The sequence below is a fragment of the Anser cygnoides genome, chromosome 2, assembly GCF_040182565.1.
Source record: "Anser cygnoides isolate HZ-2024a breed goose chromosome 2, Taihu_goose_T2T_genome, whole genome shotgun sequence".
Lineage (NCBI taxonomy): Eukaryota > Metazoa > Chordata > Aves > Anseriformes > Anatidae > Anser > Anser cygnoides.
Genome location: NC_089874.1, coordinates 101,564,439 through 101,586,528, shown reverse-complemented (window position 1 = coordinate 101,586,528; position 22,090 = coordinate 101,564,439). Strand labels below are relative to the sequence as shown.

At 38.2% G+C, this 22,090-nt stretch overlaps 1 protein-coding gene across 5 annotated transcripts in view; it reads left to right on the top strand.

Annotated features, from left to right (window-relative positions):
* Nucleotides 1-22,090, top strand: part of ZNF407 (zinc finger protein 407) — a 338,196-nt gene that overhangs the window by 284,551 nt on the left and 31,555 nt on the right. The window contains exon 11 of one of the 5 annotated variants that reach the window (XM_066992726.1): nt 318-7,257. The exons of the other annotated variants lie outside the window; for them this stretch is intronic. Coding sequence (XP_066848827.1) covers nt 318-400 — 83 coding nt within the window. The 3' untranslated portion in view covers nt 401-7,257. Of the gene's footprint in view, nt 1-317; nt 7,258-22,090 lie in introns of those variants that run through there. 5 annotated transcript variants of the gene reach the window in all.

The window sequence follows — 22,090 nt, the reverse complement described above, 5'->3', positions numbered from 1 at the left end:
GAGCCCATTTTTAAATGAATTCAAAAAGCAATCTGATTTTAGTTCTTGCAATGCAGAGCAAATAAAATAAAAACTATCGTACTTTATTTACTAACCGATGAATTGAATTGTCCGCCTTTTATTACAGATATAAAGCAAAGACTATGAAGAGGCAATCATTTTTGCGGCTATCAGACTTTCAGTAACATATCTCTTGTGGTTTAAATAACAGATAGTTTAAGTGTTTTTCCATTACCTTCGTGTAAATGAAAAATGCATAAAATATTTTAACAAGGCAAAGTAATCCAAGGAGATTGTTATTTTGTGTTACAAATTAGGTTATTTCTGTCATAAAATTAAAGGAAAAAAATCAACGCAAGGACATTTCAGCTTAATATCATTTACCAGAAGGAACATGTAACAGATTTAATGAGCTAGCAGGTCACCTGAATCCAGCTGTTTCCGACCAGCTTTATGAAACGGAGAATGCAGCAAACGGTAGGAGGTAAGCATTATTACAAGCTCTCAAGGAGTTACAAAATCGATTTCTGCTTGAATGAATTAATTTAGATTATCAATTTATAACCAGCTACACGAATCCCATCAACTCTACAATTCAGTGAATGATCAGGCTCAGCCCTTGCAAGAGCTTAACAATTAGAGAGCTCTATAGTTATCTCCTGTCCTATGGTGTTGCTAACAAAGTTCCTTAGTTTGACAGGAAGAGAAGGAAAATGTTTGCTTAAGGACATTGCAGAAGCGAAACACATCTTGGGTGAGGGAAGAGTAGCTACAGCAAAGCAACCACTGTCTTGTGTCTTAACTTCCTGGGGATTTCTCCAAAGGTAGCTGAAATACACAGATCCTTTTTAGAAGCTAAAGAGTGCGACTAATGCATGAAAGAGACCAAACCATTGCATTTCAATTATATACTTCTAAAGAATATAATTAAGAATAGGATGCAAAAACCAATGTAACTATCGCATACCCCAAAAGTTTATACAGGTAATGCTACTAAAAATGTCTTGACTTTTAGCTGAAATGCAGCGAGCTGGTTCTTTTTCCTCCCTATTCTAGTGTAGTCATTTAAACCTGTGCAAAGTGAATGTAAATTGCTGCTAAGTCAGAATGTTACTGTTTTACCTTTACATTGCAAAAGTGTTAAATGGCTACTCAGGATGCAAGTCAGTGGTGATTCAGGGTCTACATGTTTTAATCTTTGACTTCTCTCTTTCTTCTAATACTGCAGAATGGTTATGAGTAAAAGGACATTTGCTTTGCATCAGTTACTGCTGTCTCTCTAAGTATAAAATATAGTGGTTAGGCTTCCTTGCCTGTTCAGTCATTTTTGGCACAGTCTTCACTGTCTTACAAGACAAGAGTGGTACAGTAAGTACAGCACTTTAATAGCAGCATATGATTTACCACAGGGACATTAAACTTAAATAAGTAATTGTGTTTATAAATATCTTTTAACAGGAGCTAGGATTCTGGGTTTAGTAATCAGCCTCAGTGTGATCGGCCTTATTGTTACCCAAAAATAATCTCAAATTATTACATTTTAGGGCTGAGAAAAATCAATAGGATTATATTTTTCTTCTTCTAAAAGGTGCATTTGCAGTGCACTGTTCAAAGAGTAATAGGCATGATGGCTTCTGTTGGAGACAAAATGAGTTGTACCTATGTCATGTGGAAAATATACCACTAAAAGACCTCTGATTCCTGACAGTTTTAAACCACTAGCAAAAATTGTTAAATAGCTCTGTTGCCCTTATGCCTTAAGAAAGTGGGATTTTTTAAAGTAGTGAAAATGCATTTTCTGGACAAACTTGGATGTGTTCACATGGGCTACCAGTACTTTTATTTCTTGTTTGGCTTGGCTGTAAACAGTTGCCTTCTCTAAATTCTCTCCAGGCAGGCAAAAATTGCAGAAGACAATGTAAGCTTATTCTAGTGCAATAACTAAAAATGATGAGAAAAACCTTTTTTCTGTTTTTTTTCTGTAATGTTAGTTCTAATTTGACAATGTAGTTATTGCTGTGTTCCTCATTATTTATTATTATTTCAGCAAAGTTCTGTACTAGTACATACAAAAGTTGGTGTTTGTGAGATGGTAGAAATTTTTTAATCTCTGGTTTCCCGGGACAGGCACTGTACAGATCTGTAAGAAAAGTTTACCCTACAGACCTGTAAGAAAAGTTTACCCTATAGATCTCATCATCCGTCTATTTCTTTTGAGTGACTCTCAAATTTTAATTTCTTGAAAAGTTTCCCAGGCTACACATAGCTCCTCAAAATGTATTAAGTGACCCTTCAATAAGTTAACTCAGTGCCTGAGAGCTGTCAGCCTTGTCAAACACTTGAAGGACTCACTTCTTTTTTTTTTTTTTTCCAGCTGTACCAACCACAGCAACTATCGCTTTAGGAAGTGAAAATTTAAAACATGCGTGGCAGTGATGGCAGTAGATCTGTCAGGCATGTTCATGAGTGCCATGTGCCTTATGCAGTTTCCCAGCTACCTGCCTAAAAACCAAATGCAGTGAGTGGGACAACGCTGCCTTTGGGGCTGAACAGACACGTAAGAGCTGCTGCTGAAGACAGTGAGAGTTCACCAAAGTAACCCCTGGTGTCTGCATGACTTTTTTGCTCTCTTACATATATTCCAGTAAGTTTCCGATGCTACATTTGCAAAAACTTATTATCTGGACATGGAGCTTTTTCACAGTTTAACTCGTCTAAGAGAAGGAGGCAGGAAGGGCATGCCATGGGGCAGTGAATGCGTTACCTGCAGTATAGGAACCAATGTAACCCCAGCAGCACCATACGTCTGTGTCTTCTGCACTGTGTGAATTTGCCTCAAATTCCTACGCTTCCACCACCACACTCTTTCCAATATCCAGGCCAGCCCCTTCAAAGTTAATTGCAGTATCAGTGTAATCTCCTCTGCTGTAATGGCTGGGTGTGAGGAGATAGCTAAATAAATCTCCTGCTGCGAGCTTTTACTGAAGAAATTCCTCCTCTCAGATTTTGATAGACAGTTCATTCCCAGCACATGTTGTCATTTGTGGAAGGGCAGCTAAAAATTAACAAGAATCAGAGGCTCGGTGACTTCCCAAATGGCAGTGTGTTGCTCCCAACAGCTATTGGGCTGACATGAATTTATAACTTTGCCTTTGAGAAGAGAACGTCCTGCCATGTGCCATGTGAAATCCCCCTTCCTCCTGCATGCCCACTTGCAGACGAATTGCAGAGCAAATCTGTCACAAGTTGAGGTCTGTTTGTATATGCAGCCCAAGAACAGGGGCCCTTTCTAGTCTATGTGTTTTAGGTCTCCTTTAACTGCTCTGAGAAAGGCCCTCCTACTGTTTCCGCAGAGGTCGTGTGCTGTCGCTGATAGCAGCTCCTGGCTGGTGAGGCATGCCGTGGTGATGAGGCACAGCGTGCTACAGGGGAGGCACACAAGCTCCGTGAGACACACAACAGATCTGCAGGGCCACCACAGGCGCTTCTACGTCGTGGTCCTGGGAAGGGGAGAGCTGCCCAGGGGTGGCTGGGGCCACGCACCTCAGCTCCAGGGCTGAGGGCTGGGCTTGGCCCGATGAGGCCAGCGGCAGGGCTGGGGGCAGCAGCAGAAGGGGCAGTCCAGCATGGCGCAAAATATTAATAGGTCAAGTCAGTCACAGAAGTGGGGGGGATTACTGTCCCAGATGGGGTATATACTGGGGCTGTGTAATGTTTGTGAAACGCACAGCAGCAAGACCAGTAAGGCCAGGAGAGAAGACGTGGCTGAACAAGGTCTGAGGACACGGCCTTTAGGGAAGCTAAGTGCTTTCTGCGCAGGGGCCTGGACCCGCTAGCAGAAACACTGGTGTTTGCTTTAAGACTTCCTGTGTTTTTTTGCAAATAAACAGGGCTGTATTAAATAAATACTTGATTTCATGAGCTTCTCTTCCTTATTAACAAGGTTCATGAGATTTCAAACTATCTTTCCGGTCCGAAAGGGTAATAATAGACTTCTTATGTATGGGATTTTTCTTAGCATAGTTTCAGAAAGGTGCAAATGTATTCATCGGAAGTGATTATTTGTTTAATTATGCCAGAGAATGCTGGTAAGCTTTTGGATTTTTTAATTTAGAAGGAGGCCAGTGAAATTTTTTTCATTATTTTCATAACTCTAGCTATAATCAACTGTAATTTTTCAAACATATGTTTCCATTTTATTTTATGTTGGCAAAGCCTTTGAATGCAGTCCCTGGTGCTTACCTTAACTACACCTCGTGGAGGTTGTAAATACACCTCTCCTCAGCTGCATTGCAGCTAGAGACGGCGTCTGGCAGCAGGCTAGGATGGGCAAATGACCTCAAAATCCTGAGGGCCTATAGCAGCGGTGTTCCACATTATTGATAGTAGCAGAGATATTGACAGTCTGTGCTTGGAAGGAAAATAGGAGTTTGATATGACATATTGTGTGTCTCAGCAAGACTCATAAATAATTTTGACAAGTTTTTGTATGCATGGGAAAGTCCTTGATTCAGCCTCCCATAAAAATAAACTTCTATTATGGAATGTATTTGTCAAGTGGCTGTGTGATGGATGGAGCTGCGTTTACCCCTTGGCAGTTCGATGAGTTTTAGATGCACAGCTTACCAGAGAGGATTTACGGGCAGTACAGAAATAATTATTCAGTATGAAATACATAATTCCTGTACCTGAATTTTCATTTTTTATTACATTTTGTTTCTGTTGCATTTCTGGTCTTTAAGACAAAAGGCCTTGCCATTTTACTTGGAACTGTTGTATGTCTGTAGCTTGTGTTCAGAGAAACTAATTCAAGTCCAGATCCTTTCCCGAACTTGGCTTGTATTTTGTTAATTGAGTGGGAGCTTTTAATAAATTAGCCAAAAATAGGAGAGTTTGCATTTAAAAATGAATATTTTTTTAACAATTGGTATTCCCTTGGAAGAATTTATTAGACTTCTAGAGGAAAAAATAATTAGTACATCAGACTAAATTTAGTTTGTTTCTTATGTTAGTAAACTATCTCTAGTATTGCCCTTTTTCTCATTTAAAAGAATAAAACAAAACAAAAACATGTAGTAAACTCCCATGAACAGGTCCATGATCTGGAACCCGGATCACTGGGCATATTTGTTGTGTTCTTCTTCAGGGCTCCTCCTGTAAGGAAACTCTTTGACTGCTTTTCTGCTCTGCTTTTTTTATACTAGTCATTTTTTTCTATCAGGTCTGCTATCATATCTCTTCTTACCTCTGTCGTTTGTCCCTGTGCATCTCTTATTCCTTTCACCTATTCTGTCTTTACTTATTTAACTTCTGTTTAAACATTTTCTTCTGTCTATTCCTTTCCTCCTGATTGAGTGTTCTCCCTGCTGGTCTCCCTTCAGCCTTTTTTCCTTTACCTTCTTCCTTCATGTCCAGTCCATTTCTTCTTACTTTGTTTCCCCTTTGCTCTCTCTGTCTTCTCATATTCCAGTTTATTTTTATCCTGTTACTTTACTTCTTTACTTCTTAGCCTCTGCCCTCTGTGTTATTTACCATTCCTAACAGTCATATTTCCTTCCCCTGTTTGTGATTTCTGACCATGACCTTCTGACGGATACCAGTTGTTCAGTGTTTCTAATTGGTAGTCTGCTTGGCTGCCCACACATAATATAAAACTTCCCAAAGTTGTGAACATGGCACTTTTTTAGTCATTACAAGAGGACATTAATTACAATTTGGGATAGTTCCCATATCCGTGGTTGAGAATCCCACTGTCCTTTTTCCCCAGAGAGAACAATACAATCCTGAATGTGTTAACAAAGCTTTCTGTTGTAAAAGACTCAAATTAAAAGAACAATAATTTTGAACATAAATTTTATCATATAGTATGGCTCATTATGAATTGGGTTAAGAGATCCCACTCATCCTAGGTAGGAATTATTGTGAATATAAGAAGTTTACATATATAGCAAACTATTTGTAAAAGTAGGATATTCATTTTAAGACTTCAAACTATTTACCATGGCCCATAGATATGGTAAATTAGAATTCCTGTTCGTTATTAAAACATATACAGAGATCTGAGTAAAGCAATTTGAATGTAAAAAATGTTTCTACTCAGTCTGTGAAAATAAGGCAGCCTGTTAATCCTTACAACTAGTGCCTGAATTCTCAAAATTGATCACGGTTTGAGTTGTGCTAACCTCATCTTTACTGGCACCTGGCTCTGCTGCTCACGCACAGCTTGGATTTGTGCTGCCCTCCAACCTGCTGCTGCCTCTCCAGGAGGACCTGGTCTCCAGTGCCTCCACTGACCTCTGCCCCAGGTGGACCTTCAGCATCTCAGGTGCCACTAGACACTTAGGTGTGGGCAGCTAAGCCAATTCATGAATGTTTGTGCATATGAAAAATAATGCTGCGTATTTCTTCTAATACATTAGTTTACAGCTTAAGTTAGGAGTAGGGAAATCACTGGTGATCTCATTTGGGCGATGTTAGCAGAGCTTTGAAGAAGACCTAAAAATCAGATGCCTGCAGCCAGTTAAATCTGACTATCTGCCATTCTCCTATACGTGCAGTACCGTATGGGGTATTCTTTGATCTTGAATCATTATCTTCTACCAAAAATTGTTCACCAAAAGCCCTTTTTTTTTTTTAATCTTGTTTGTTCATGTGGACTTGTGTACTACACCTAAATATGTCACCAGCAGTGAAAGTCAGGTAGTCATGAACTGTAGCACACGTGCATCTGCACTTATGCTCTGTTGTCTTGCATAGGTCGGGCATCCATGCTGAGGGCTGGAATTTAGACCAGGAAGTGTTCCCCATATTTCTGATGTCTCTACTGATGAAAACGTGCTGAAGGGAATGGGAGTACATAATCAGTTAGCTTTGGTCCGTAGTTGGTAGAATCTCCTTCTTCTTTAAAATGAAGTCCCATAGGGCTGTAATAAATAGTTGCCAAGTTTACTGAGGTCTCAGCATTTGCTCCACAACAGTTGAAGGTCTGTCTGTACTCCCATTGTAAACATCCTTAATAGGAAAGAATTTATGACTTACCTATTAAACACATTCTTGGACTAAATCTTGCTTAAGAAATTCTCATCCAGAAGTAAAAAACATTTTATAATGTTTTTAAAAAAAAAAAAAAACTGAAGTCCATTTCTATGGCATTTTGGTGCTAAAACAGGAACAGTAATATTTTATAGCTTTACCTGCTTTTCTTTCCCTGCATGTCTTGGGGGGGAAAAAAAAGTTAACTTTAAATAATAAAGTAAATGTGCATTTAGTGGTTGATTTTTGTTTTATTTTGGGATCTTTGAGGTCTTGGAGGTGGGGAGGGGTGGGGTGAGAACTGCTGCTGCCTGCTGAAGTATATATGTATGTGCATAAAAACTTCCAGTCTTCCCATTTCTGCTCCCCTTCTCCTTCCTCAAACCTGCTGCTTCATTTGCAAAATTCTTTTAGCGTTTTTATTATGCATTGTCATAGGAGTCTGTGTTAACACTGTTGTAATAACATGATGCTTTCTAATAAGTATCAGGCAATTTCTCAAAGTGCAGAGCTGTGTCAGAGATTTCTATTACTAATATCTCCAGGCACCTTCATTTCAATCCATGCTGTGCTTCGGGGATCTGTCGAAGTGCACTTCGAGGCACCTGAAAGCATCCTCAAAATAGAACAGCACGGATTGAAATTGAGGGGCCTAGAAGCAAACTAGAGGGGACAATAACAGCTTAGTAAAAGTCCTATTTTTCTCTGCTCTCGCTTTCTTTTTATACCACCATTAACAGTAAAACACTGAACAACAATTAAGTACCGTGGCTTGCTATAGAGTGTGGTAGTCTCACTGAAAGTAATAGCACCAACAAGTCTGAGAGCTAAGACTGTTCATTGCTTCTGAATTTATGTTTGCACCCATCTAGCACCCAGGTTACAAAGGGTGAATCTGTATGCGCCCTTGCTGATTTTTACGTCCCCTATCTGCATATACAATACTTTTTACTTTTATTCAGCAAAAGCAGTATATGTTAGCGTATTGAACACAGATGCTAGAGAGAGGAATTTCTACACAGTGGTCCTGTTACTGACTGGTTTTCAGTTTCATTTACTCATTCTTTTATAAGGATATTAGTAAGGATAAAAACATGGAGTTTCTCCTGCATTGTTGCTCTTTGTTTCTTGTAAAAAGTAAGATAAGTAGCAATGGTGGTTCCTTCTAAAGAAAGAATGATCTTAAGTGCTTTTCTGTAGGAAAATAAAAGAGTTTCTAGAGGACAATAGATACTTTCTTGTCAAAATGGAAAAACATGCTCTGTGGAGCATGTTTGTATTGTTAGACACAAATGAAAAGTTACAGCTTTGAAAATATTTGCTCGGCATGTCATTTGGCATACATGGCCAACATTCTGTGCAAGAATGTGCACTTGCTGATCTGGATGGAAGTAGGTGCCCTCACGGACAGTTTTGTAGATAAAGGATCATCAGACTTTAAGTCTGGGATCATTCTGTAGGCATGTGGGCTACAGTGTTTCCCTTAAATAAATGAAACAATCTCCTGATTTAGCAGCTTGATATAAGGAGATTTCTAGCTTGTGTATTTTGGAAGAAAAACCCTCAAATGTGAACTATTGGTGTAATTGATAGTATGATATCTGACTCAAGAGAATCTGAAATACAGCTGCAGGAACTGATCTCGCTCAATCTCGCTCACCATAATGATACACTGACCCAGTGATTATAGTTATTTGTTGTGTATGTATGTGTCTATATATGTATAATAATTACTATAACGGTTGCCATAATTTAAGGATACAAATACAGTAGCTGATTCATTTGTGACCAATGTATATTAAAAAGGGAGGATCTGTCATTTACTAATATGTACTCAAGACAGAAATCGATTACTTTTTTACGGGGAGTAGGTCTGTTTAAATGTGGCAGGGGAAGTTTACTTATTACAGGAGAAAGTCAAAGTGTATATAAAATTTTTGATAAATTACTTGGTAAAATTTGATTGCCCATCCTATATGTTTGGCCAGATTTACATTGTGGCAAGTCCCTTTAGACTGCTTGGTGTTCCAGTTGCATATGGATAAGCAGACCTGGACAACGTTGGTGTGTAAGAGGGGTCCTCGCTTCTGAGGGTACCTGCACGCTGTATTGCATTGTCCTTCACTGCTCAGGCAGGGAGCCAGAGGACACTTCCCCTACAAGTCTTCTGAGTGACCCAGCTTACCTAAAATACTGCAGTGTAAATTATAAAGGTAACTGACCTCTGTTTTCTTCAGTAGTAAATACACGGGAAAAGGTAGAGAGAATCTGGCCTGTTACGTTCATGAATGTTTTCAAGTCATGAATTGAGTGGATGATGCTAATTTCTTCAGTAGGTAAAAGATTTGGGCTTTTTTTTTTTTTCCAAATATACCTAAGAAACCATCATCTAAGTAATGTAAAATACAGCATACTGTAATTTGCTCTTTGAGCTACAAGTTATGGCTTGGAGGTTTAAGTATAGTAGGCTTTGTCTAGTGGAGAGACTGACTAGTTGAGATGACTTGTGAATGATTACATGCAGCGTAGTTTCCAATAGGAAGTACTAGTACCTTAGGTGCTGTTTCTACCATCTTCACTAAAGAAGGAATTAAACCCTTAATTCAAAATTGGTGAACATTTGTTAAGTGTCTCTATGTAGATATAGGTGCTTACAAGCCCCTTTTCATTTAGGGTCAATTTTTTCTCCACCAGCTACAGTCTGTAGGTAAGAAAAATCATGAAGATGGCCCCTCTCTCTCTCTCAAATTTTCTGCTACTGGGAACTAAAGCTGCGAAAGACTAGCTTGTTAAAGCTGTAATTTTGTTATGAACCAAAACCCTAAGCCTGAGTGACAGTTCAAAAGGTTTCATTTTTATTGTTGTGTGGAGCTCACCTCTACCCATCCTGAGGTAAGAACGAGGACTCCACAGCCCACCTTTGCCTGAAGTGATCCTGAATTTGTGGATTCCAGAGGAATTCTTTGTCTTCTGTGTTTTTCCATTGTTTTTCAGCCAAGCTCAGGAAGACCAGTTTGACTTTCTTAATATTAATTCTAAGGTAAAATCTAGAAAATCACTATTAAAAAGAAATAAACCTACTCAGGCAACCTCATGTACCTTTGTCAGACACCCAGCAAAAAAGCAAAAATACTATAAACTTATTCTTTACCCTGAAGCTGAGTTTGAGTATAATACACTCTCATGTTCATAGTTAAACGTAAAAAGCCATGAATTGCAAAAGTCAACATTATTAAGTTTGCAGTATGAGCTTCGTGCTGTTGCTTGGTCTGTAGTTTAATATTATGCATTTGAATTTCAGCAAAATAATTTCCCATCCTTAAGGATATTTCCAATTAAGGTATGAAAGTAAAAAAAAAAAAAAAAATTATTGACGTGAACAGGATCTGAAGTGAATCAGAAATCAAATCCTGATGCAAATGGAACCAAGGAGACTAAATTTGAATTTTTGCAACTATTAATACGGACTGAAAGAGACTCTCTTCAAAGCCACATTTCTTTAGGGTTATTTAGAGTGAGCGAAACCACGAGTTGCTTTCTAACACTGAATTGCGTTTTGCTCATCCCAAGTCATTCTTTTGACTTAAGAAGGGCTAATGCTAAGTTATGGTACCACTGGCTGTGAATATTGTAATCCCCCCATTGTAAACTCAGTTTATTGATGACTGAACTGTGATGTCTTCATTACAGAATTTTTTATTGTGTCTCTTTTCTCTCAATTCCCACATATGGGGAGACGCTAATTTGCAAGACTGATCTTTTTTTTTCTTTTTCTCCTACAATTTATTCTGTTTTCTGCTTTCCAGAAAGCATCATTTATTTATTTGTGCAAGAGATTATATAAAAAGATTACCTGGCTAATTGTTTTTTTTCTAGTGCAGTTAAAGAAAAATCTTGTGCTTAAATAGGTGCTAATGTTTTAGTTCTGAAAGTTGCCATATTTACTACCACAATAAGGAGACAGTCGTTTTATTATCTTAAGGATTTTTATGTGGAAAAAAAAATCTTTTGTACATCTTTTTCAATATGTTTTCCCATGCAGCAATCTCATTTTAGTGCATTTGCTACCCAGTAATAATCCAAATGCCTGTTCCATCCTTCATGATAACATATGAACATGATTATTGATACTGTGTTACAGAAAGAAGGTGTTGTTTGTGTTTTTTTTTTTTTTTGTCAATGTCATGACTGTTATTCGTTATATTCCAATAGAGCAAAATTTTATGTAATAAATTTTGTTTCATAAAAGACTTCAGAACTTCATTAGTTCGGCTAGAGAGTCTGTGCAGAGGTGAATTTAGTCATTCAGCTCTTTATTTCCTAACTTTTCTTTGCATTCTCAAACGCTGAATGTATTTTTAACAGTGCATGATGCATACACGCCAATTTCCAACATCCTGCTGCATTAGAATTACATTTTGATTTTAGGAGCTTTTGTACAATGAAGGCTTTTTATTCTTCTTGCAATTTCACATGATGCAAAAGTAGCTGGCATGGATTTTCTCAGACTTTCCAGAGAGCATCATCAGGCAGGGACCAGTCATGGAAAATCTCAGCCAACATGAAGGAAAAAAAATAAGAAAATGAAAACAGGTTATAATTTAAACCAGACTATCAAACTTCTTGACAAACAGACACTAGATTACAATGTAACAGTTTATTCAGGAGCCAGATGGCAAGAAAACCTTATCATACTATGTGATTGGACATGTCTTTCTAAGCCAAACAGAATTGTCTTGTAGACTACAATTTGGTGAGCTGGATTTTAGTCTTGTCTTAAGCTTTGTATCAGCTTTATGAAAACCACAAGTGACTAATTTATTAAGCAATATTAAAAAAAAAAAAAAAAAAAAAAGAAAAAACAGACACAAAGGCAGCATGCTTTTCATCAACAGTGGTGATCTGGGACACTATGTCCTAGAAAGCACTGTTAACTAAATAGAAGGTAAGCACAAAGGAGGAAAGAAGGAAAGAAAGGCAAGCTATTATGAGCCTCAGACTAGTCCTTCAGATGTATTGGTGCTCATACATCCCATCTTGTTTTGTTTCATTCCCTTTTTGAAATTCACTTCTGTCCGCAATTCAGTTCACTCTAGAGGTGGCTTGTTCCTCTTCTCCTTTCCTAGATAGAATCATAGAGTGGCTCGGATTGGAAGGACCTTCAAGATCATCTAACTCCAACCCCCCTGCCATGGGCAGGAATGCCACCCACTAGATTAGGTTGGCCAAGGCCCCATCCAGCCTGGCGTTGAACACCTCCCGGGATGGGGCATCCACAGCTTCTCTGAGCAACCTGTTCCAGTGCCTCACTAACCTTCTACAGTGAAGAATTTCCTCCTAATGTCTAGTCTAAATCTATCCTCTTTGATTTTAAGACCATTCCCCCTTGTCCCATCATTACCTACCCAAGTAAAGAGTCCTTCTCCATCTTTTTTATAAGACCCCTTTAAGTATTGGAAGGCCGCAATGAGGTCTCCCCAGAGCCTTTTCTTCTCCAGGCTGAACATCCTCACCTCTCTCAGCCTTTCTTCATAGGAGAGGTGCTCCAGCTCTCTGATCACCTTTATAACCCTCCTCTGGACTCGCTCTAACAAGTCCACATCTTTCTTGTGCTGGAGGCCCCAAACCTGGACACAGTGCTCCAGCTGGGGCCTCACGAGGGCAGAGTAGAGGGGGACCATCACCTCCCTCAACCTACTGGCCACTCCTCTATTTGATACTTCAGTCTCTGCTAGAGTATCTCAGAATTATCTCCTCTATGTACAGTGGTGCTTATTGTTTGTGTTTATTTTAACCTTCCTCTCTCCTTTTTCCACCTTCTCATTTTGTGTTTTTATTCTGCATGATTGTGCAATCTACAATGTATAGCTAAATCAACATAAGCATAATATAAAGCATTCTTTTCTTCTGCGAGCAGCTGTAGGGCAACTAGATGAATTTCTTTGTAACTAGATGAATTTGACTATAAAACTTGCTGATAAAGACAAGACCATAGCAAGAGAGGACACTTGGGTCACCGGGAGAAGGATAAGAGTGGTGGAAAGACAAGCAATACGTGAAGCGTACAAGGAAGAGAGTAGGCACAAGGCAGAGATTGTGTGAGAAGTGCTTCCCACAGCCTTTGGCTGTGTAAGATCTCCTGCTCGTTGTACCGTCAGTGCTTTTATGTCAGTTCCGAGCAACTGAGAACCAGGTAATCATGATATGCTCCTTGTCACATCCCAACTTCCACCAAGGAAAAAGCAAAGAAACCATTCCAGAGACTCTAATGAAGCTTTTAGAGTCACTTTTACTGAATTTTAGCATTGCATCATTTCCTTAAGAAATTCTATGTATTTTCCAAAAATATACAGTAGGTGGATAGAGCAAGTAATTTCTGGGACAAACATGCTGACATGAAAGTAGTGTTTCTTCCAATTACACACATGAACTCCTGTATGGTGGTGCTGTGTTGTTGTGGCAGTCAGATTGAGGAATTAAATAGTTTTAAATATTCAGCAAGAAACCAAGAAATCCAAAACAGAATGCAGAGAGGAGCCTTATGAATTAGCTAAACTTATTAAGAATGAGTGGTACATTTTCAGCATGATACACTGGCTTTGGTTTACTGTCAATGCAGTTTTGTAGGTTAAATAGCTAATTTCTTACTGCTACATTGTTTTATGTAGATTAAATGCTTAATTCAGCATAGAATTTATCTTTCCCTTTCCCAAATATTCACCAACTTATGTTTAAACTAATAAAATTGGAATAATAATGGAAAAAAATGAGAGAATTCACAAAACTGGCAATAGTTTGTTTATATATTCCTGAGATTTGGGGAGGCACTTAATTTCTCTGTTTGTTTTTAGTTTATACCTTGAAGATTCGTCCAAATCTTCTGTGCTGTAGATCTGCAAATGAGCGAAAATCCATTTTAAATGTCTAATTTCTTCCTTTCCGTCTTCCCTTAAAAGCAAGTCCAAAAAGAAGGTTGGACTAGTAGTTCGTATTTTAAGCTCTCTATATGCCTTATGGCTGTGAATCAGAGACTTTATTCTTTGGATACCAAAGCAAGTTGTACATTACAGTATTGTATTGGTAGAATCTGGGCTTAAAGCTGAGCAACACAGTCATCTATTGTTTTATCAGCATTTGTTGTTGTTCTTCTACTACATAGGCCATTGATTTAAACACAAAATGGCAGTACATAAATGTATCAAGCTTTGATAATGTTCTCAGCAGTTACTCAGAAAATTGCTAAGCAGAGTTTTGTGTGTGTTTTCTTTGGTTTTCATCTTATGATTTTAGCTGAAGTTTCAAATACTTCACTCATAATTTGTTCACTTATTCTAATATTACAAGGTCAAACTCTCATCTGAAACAATAATTTTCATCTCTTACTTGAAAATAATTATTCCTCTGTAAAATATATAGCATAGACCTGGGCCTGAATCAGAGCCTTGAATTTGAACCTCCAAAATTTTCAAGACTTGGCCTTTGCACCTGCATCAAAAATTCTCGAATGACACCCATTTCCATTATATACCAAAATCAAGAGGAAAAAATTCTTTATGTAGGCATTCTCTGATTGTGTGGTTTCAGTCCAAATTCTGTGCCTGAAGTTCATCCCAGGTCAAAAGGTTTTGAACAAATTACTCATAGAGCTGAACAGAAAAATATTTCTCCAATGCTATTCCACTCATTTAGTCCAGTCATCTTCTAAATAAGTAATGTAAGACTATTTTAGGAATGTTAAAAATGGTTAGCTAGTCATTCTAGTTACACAACCCTGAACAGCTTCCTGACATTGATGAATCTTTCTAGCAGTTTAGCCAGTGATTATTTGTTTGTGTTGTTTTGGTGGTTGTTTTTTTTTCCTTCTGTTTTGCCTGTTGATGAAAGGAGGCAGGGGAAGATGACACGGTAACAGCCCTGATCACAGAGTAGGTAAGGGTCAGAGCTAAGAGCTACCTGACCTGCTTCTTTCCATCTCTTTGCACCAAGGCTGCAAAGGTCTATCTTAGCATCAAAATCAAAGTGATTGCCTTCTCTTTATTAATCTGGATTGTAATATAAGTATATGGCATATAATATTTGTTTTTGTTTCAGTTGCTGTTTGGATTCATTGTGGTCTTTTAGATGATGTTTACATGAATCTTTGAAAGTGCAAAAAATCATGGACGTTTAAAATAGAAATATTAGGCAATAAATAGTATAGCTGAAAAATCAATAATAAAATGTAGGTGTTTTTTACTGCTAGTTTAATTAAGTCTGTATCATGTGTAAAATTGCATTTAGACACACAGGTAGAGCTGCTTGCCCGTACTGAAATGTTACTCTCATATACCGTTTGAAAACAAGCTGACATGTAACTAGCTATAAAAAATGAAATATTCTAAGATATCCAATATATCTGTGAATAAATGAGATGTGCAGAAGTAAAAAGGGAAAAAACAACTTCAAGTTGTCTGAAGAATTACATGAAGATAATAGAGAGGTTTTGGTTTTTGTTTTTTATTTTTTTCCTTATTGATTATTCCCAGAACTTAAGGTTTCACAGTTAGATTGACAACTGAGTTATTTGCCCATACCTAGTGACTGACAACAGATAATGGAAAGGCTTTTACCATGATATAACAGCAGAGAATAATTTCTAATTTACTACTATAGTTCTCATCAAAAGTACCCCAGCAAAAACAGTAGATTTATCACTTCAATTACTGGAATTTCACATTTAGTTTAAAGAGACATGTTTCTATAATGTGACAGGCTTTACAGATTCTGAACTTCTTCAGACATTTCAGCTATCAGAGTAATCAGGAAAAGATATAAATGAAAGCAATTGTTTTAGTTTTATAACTTTCAGTGCTGTCTACTGGCAAGAAACGAAACAGGCCATAAACTGATGGTCTTTGCCAAGTCTATAAAAGGAAAAAAAAAAGACATTTCATATCACAGTCTTTTTACTTTTTTAAAAAATGACTGTCTGATAACGGATGGGAATAACATTAAAATGCATTCAATTAATATCTACAAATTAACTTTTATATATTTTTTAAATTAACCACCTAGTGATAGTAAAATGTTATTTACCTCAAAATATATTGAGCATGTTTTTAATACATTTATTTGTATCACTTCTATCCAGCTTGCATGCCTCAAGCTATGAGAGGGAACCAAAAGATTTTTAAAAAGGCTAGCACAAAGAACAGTCAACAACCATAGGCGTCTGTACCCTAAAAAAATCTGCGTGAATGATGAAGCTGATTTTAAATATACAAACAGGTAGTATTTTCTGCTTCAGGAGAGAAGATGAAGTGATCCATGCTTTTTATTGAGGAAAATCTCTGCAGTTTCTGTAATTCACTCCCTCATTTGGTTGTTCTCAGCTTCAGGAATAGCAAACACGTTAGCTGGGGACCTGGGGACACTTCTCAGTTCCCTGACACAAGTACCCACCATGTCCCGGCATCGTATCAGGGAGTGCCTGGCCATGAATGTCCTCCCTTGTGCCTCATTTCTTCTGCTTCCTCTGATGTCTTGTGCAAAGGCAACCATTTGCACATAAGCTTGATAGGGGATTCAGGATGCTCCTCAAGGTGTGTCCCAGGCCAGAGGCTTGAGGGCGTGCGTGCGTGTAGCAGCGTGCACCCATTGGTCAGCTTAAGTGCTGTAAAAAATCTTTGTGGAGTACTGTGCAATGCTTCCCATCTTACAGCAAGGTAAATCAGTGCACAACACGAGGTCTGATCTATCTGCAGGTTGACTTTGGGAGATTTGGATCTGTCTCCAGATAAACAGCCTTTATCCTCACAGTGTGCTCATGCACACAGACATACCAGTTCTCCCAGAAATTTCCCTTTTGCAGACAACCCTTGGCAATCCCTCCCATCTCACATTAAATAAGAGGCATCGGAGGAAGCTTTTAGAAAGGATCCCTACCAGAGAAAGTCTGCACATTTTCACGTACAGTTCCTAGCTCTTCTGCAAACAGTCGTGACTCTTAAATAGTCTTACTCAGAGCTGTTCCTATCTCTTCTCAGAGCTGGGAGTAGGAGTGTAGGACTGGGAATCAAACCCTTATGCCCTGAATGCACACCACTGGATGCGTTCCCTGTGTGGCAGGTCAGACCGACTCTCTTGCGTTACCCGCACCAAGATGCTAGCCCAGGGAAACACCATCATAAAACCTCACCAACTAGCGAACGCATTAGGGATTTTACTGCAGCTGTTGCAGAATTCATAAAAAAAGTTCACACAATTATGATATTTGCTATAAGTAAAATGCCATCGCACATGGTGCCTCTGAAACTAGTCTGATGATTGCTAGGGTGCAGCTTGTATCGTAGCACATTTACTTGAAAAGGAGAGGAGTTTATCAATTATAGTGTGGGTGAAAAAGCAGTCGTATTTGGGATTCAGTGTAGAAGTGGAGCACTGGAGAAGTTAAGCCAGCTACACAATTTTATTGCCTGTTATAGCTGAATTTTCAAGAAAAGCTGTGATTTAGATCACAGAAAGGAACTATCTAAATGCTATATACAGTGTCAAATGTGCATAAGTGATGGAGCACATCTGTTTATGAGGTACCGTACTTGAGCAATAATGTTTATGAGGAGTTCTATGAGGGTGAGTAACATAGCTGCAGGTTAAAATACTGTCTGGATTACTTCTGTATCCATTGATTCAAAGTCGATCTTAATAGATTGGTCACACATTCCAGTATTTTTTTATTTTTGTTCATTTGCTCTTGTGGAGGCCAGGGCAGTTTTTTTCATTCTTTTCTGTGCCAACCATGTTCCAACCTCTCTGCATTAAGAAAGCAAAGTAAGTGATTGTAAAATCCCAAGATGGCATCCCCAAATGAGCCTGCAGCTCTTCATTGATTTATATAGGCTCTTCCTCTCAAACTTGAAGGTAGCAGGATTTTGGCACATGATTAGCATTTTATTTATAATATTCGTAATGTAGTAATTCAGACAGTTTAGCAGCAGAAGTGCTAGGTCTAAGTTAAATTTAGGATAAGTGTTTTCTTAACAGAATTTTTTCAAATAATTTCATCTCACAGCCATGTAGAATGGCAGATGTTTGCAAATCTTGGTGTAAAACTGATTGAAATATTTTAAGAAAACTGAAATAATGTCAGTGGCAAAATTTATTTTACCAAGTGCAGATGTAAGACATCAAGTTCTCAGACTGATGGCAGAATTAACAAAAAACACCATCTGGTTCAATAATTATCTGAAAATACCCATATTCTTGGATTTGTTTTAATACCACTTAGTTCCCAGCTTTATTTTATCTGTGTTTGCACACCAATGAGACTAGATTGTGCAAAACGAAGACTACTTCCATCTGATCATTTTAAAAAAGCAACGTGTTTTTGCATGAATAATGAATCTTTGAATTGTTACTAAACAAGCAAATTATTTGCGTATGTGTCACATCGGTTATCAAGTTTGCACATGTGACAGCTTCAACAGCCGTCACATAAAATGCATAGAGCTTGTAACCATATGTTTTTGCTTGACAAAAAGCTAAAACTCAAGATCAATTTTCAATATGGAATGCACAAATTAACACTTTAAAATGCACCACAATATGTACGGCTTGGCAAAATTTGCAGAAATAGCACGTTTCTAGATATTAACTGATATCTTTGGATTCGACCTTAAGGTATTCAATCATTTTGATTAAAAGACTGATTTCTCATAAAACCACAGTCTGTTGGAGGCGCAAAGCCAATGACATTTGAGCATTCATATATTTTCATAAACTTTGAACAATGTCAGTGAGACACCTCTTCAATCTTGGCCACACAACAGCAGGGTATTCAATCTTTCTTTAGCTTAAGACAGAAAATTTGAATATCAGCATAGGGTTATTAATGTGACAGTTCACATGGTGTGCACCATGTTGATTCTTAAAAAGCAGATCTGTGGCATGTACAGAGCACTCTGCTTTGCGCTCTTGCTGTTAAAAATCCAACAGAAATATTTAAAATGCATTTTTACAGCTTGATCATTGCACTTCTTAGTAGTAAAATGGGAAGAAAATTGTGTGCAGCTTTACACCTTGAGAGTTAGCAGTAATATTTCTATGATTATATCAGCTGTTGTATTTAATATTAAAGATCCACAGCACAGATTTCAGTGTACTATTTAATTCTTTTTGTTTGTTAAAAAACAGAACAAAACAAAACAAAAAACAAAAAGGCATTAGCAAGTGACTAAGCAGCCATGCAGTTAAATATAGTTACACCACCTCCCCCTTTTTGTTGGCTGACTTAATGTCTGTCAGAATTTGTAGTATTCCAAGTAAATAAATAGACCCCCTCCATGCTTATTTCTTTAAATTCCGATTTTTGAGTAATGTAATGTTGTTCAATGTAAGCATGTCATTTTACATTACATCATGTTGTAGGTCAGATGCAATGTAACTTTTTATGATGCATTGTAAATGACAAAACATGCTGCAATATGTGATATATATTGGTACGTGCCCCTGATAACATCGCTTTTTCTTTAGAGTGTTGTCGCCTGAGCAGCTTGGGAGAAACCAGATGGGCTGTGAGGGGAAGATGAGCAATTCTGTCTTGCCCAAACTGCAAATGTGACAACACACTGTTAAGACAGGAGACAGTGAGGTGCATGTGTTAATATCATACTAGGCACCCGCAGATGTCCCAAAATTTTCATTTAAAAAGCACTGCTAAACAAACAAAACCCAAGGTCTCATCCTGTTTCAGTGATACTGGGAAGGTCTGCTCTTGCTGTTGTACGGGGTGGGGTCAAAGCCTGGCTGGTTTCAGACCCACTGGTGCCTGGTAAGAAATACCGACTGGCCCTATCCTGGAAGAAACAAGGAGCCCATCTTGCAATTCAGCACGCCGGTTGCCTCAGCAATTCCAAGTTTACCATAGTAATTTATTATTTCTATAGCATCTTTTATCTCAAGGGATGTTGAAACCTGTTACAAGCTTCCAGCACATCCACAAGGCTTCACTTCCGACTAAAAACCAGACATAGCTAAGGTGAAACATAGGGTTTTTTTTTACAGAGAGCAACAGTATTGCATGACTAATATCATTTCCAGTTTAAACTGTAGGGGAAACCCAGATAAGCATAAAGTAACTAAAAAAATACTGGAATTTTACCAGGACGTCCTTATTTTTGGAAAATGCGCTACAAGAATCTGCCAAAAGTGTCTCGTCTGAAAAATTACACAGCATTTCCACCTGCACGGTGCCCCACAGTGATAGCAACAAACACAGTAAAAAGTCAATATTCTTAATGGCTTTAAATGTCCTGGTTAGGGGAATAAAAGGCCTTTATACCATGGTATTGTGACCATGTACATGCCGTGTTCAACATTATGCCTTCACCACTGTTAGCTTACTCTCATTGTGTCTTTAGACTGTGAGCTCTTTCAATGGCTTGCTTCTCTCAGCTCATGTGCTTGTACAGGGCCTGGCACAGGAGCCTTAAGAACAACTACAATATATATATTGTAAATAAAACAGCACTGTTTCCTTCTGTGCGGGGCTGTTGTTTCCCTGGGGGCTCTGAGGCAGAAGTGGTATGAGGCTCACTGCTAACTTCCCTGAGCACTTCAACCAGCTTTGAGTGAGGATCTCTCCTACCCTGACTCCACCCCAGCTTTGGAGACTGGTGGGGTGTAGGCCTCGTGCTAGACCCGAGCACTGTTTGTGATCTGGTTTAACAGTATTACCCGTTCATATGTTTGGATGTGTGTATTTCTCAATTGATTCCATACTGTTTTACTGTTGCGAGGTTCACAAATGGCAGTTACCTAAATAAAAAGTGTCAAATAGCACCAAAAGGCCATAAGAAAGCCACACGCTGTCTTCACAGTTGTGTGTTTTGGGATGGGTATGGCAGTGGAACTTTTTCTCACAAAAATCAACTTTTCTGTGTCTTGTTATTAATCTCATTCCTTATCTTTGGAGCACTCTTTCTATACCTTCCTCTAGCTGTGTAGTTAAACGAGTTGTTCACAGAAGTCTTTTGAGAGTTTTGCTAGAAGTCTGTTCCGTTCAACAGTAAAAAAAGTGAAGGGATGGGAAAAAAAAATAGTACATATAAAATGCAGTAGGAAATCATTTGGCGTAATGGTTAAAAATGCCTTAACTTGAGAAAGAAAGACTGTTATTTTATGGTTTTGAGGTCTTTATTGAAGCCTTCTAGTAGTGAAGGGTTTTCTTTCTTTCTTTCTCCAAATGCTTCTAAGAAGAATGTCACTATATAATGAAAGAATCTACAGGACAAAGTCTTTCCTATTTTAACACAGATACCATGTCACTGCCTCTGTTCTACTCGTGCAGTTGTGATGAAAGCTATACGAATGGCTGAGCTGTTACGAAAGGCCATATTTTCGTTCTGAGTAGAGAATAACTGTGGGAAGACGAAGAGCCGCTTGATGCTTCTTCTTTTTCCACTAACTTTTCTTCTTCCTTATGCAGCTGCAGTAGAAATTGGGTGGGAATTGATAATCCTTTAGGAATGTAGCTTTTGACACTTATCTGGTGGATGATAATTAATGCATTCCAAGAGGATTATCATAGTGGACTGTAGTTATAAAAGAGTGACATTCCATTTACGTGGAGTGAAACTTTAATATATGGCTGTCTCGACCACGTATTTTTAGGAGAAATCTTCCACCTTTCAGCTCCAATCAGTGTAGCTCCACCCATTCTAGCAGTAATGAGAGCAACTGTAGGCACAGACGATTTTTGCTGTGATGTTACCAAGCCTTAAAAGCACAGGTAAACAAAATGTTATTACTAACACAGCATGTATTTAATTGTTTCCGAGATATTCAGTGTGAAACATTCAATGTTTGTCGGCTTCAAGAGGAGTAACATTTACAAAGAATTTGAAACGGAGGACGACGAATGGGGGCAATGGGATTAGGACAGATATTTGATTTTTGTAAGCAGCATTTTTAATATAAGCTCCACTGCAGTATTGCAATGGAATGAAAGTTTCAGAGGCAAGTTACTTAGAACTGGTCTATTTTTTATAACTGTGTGGGTTGCAAATTGCTCTTTTGCTTC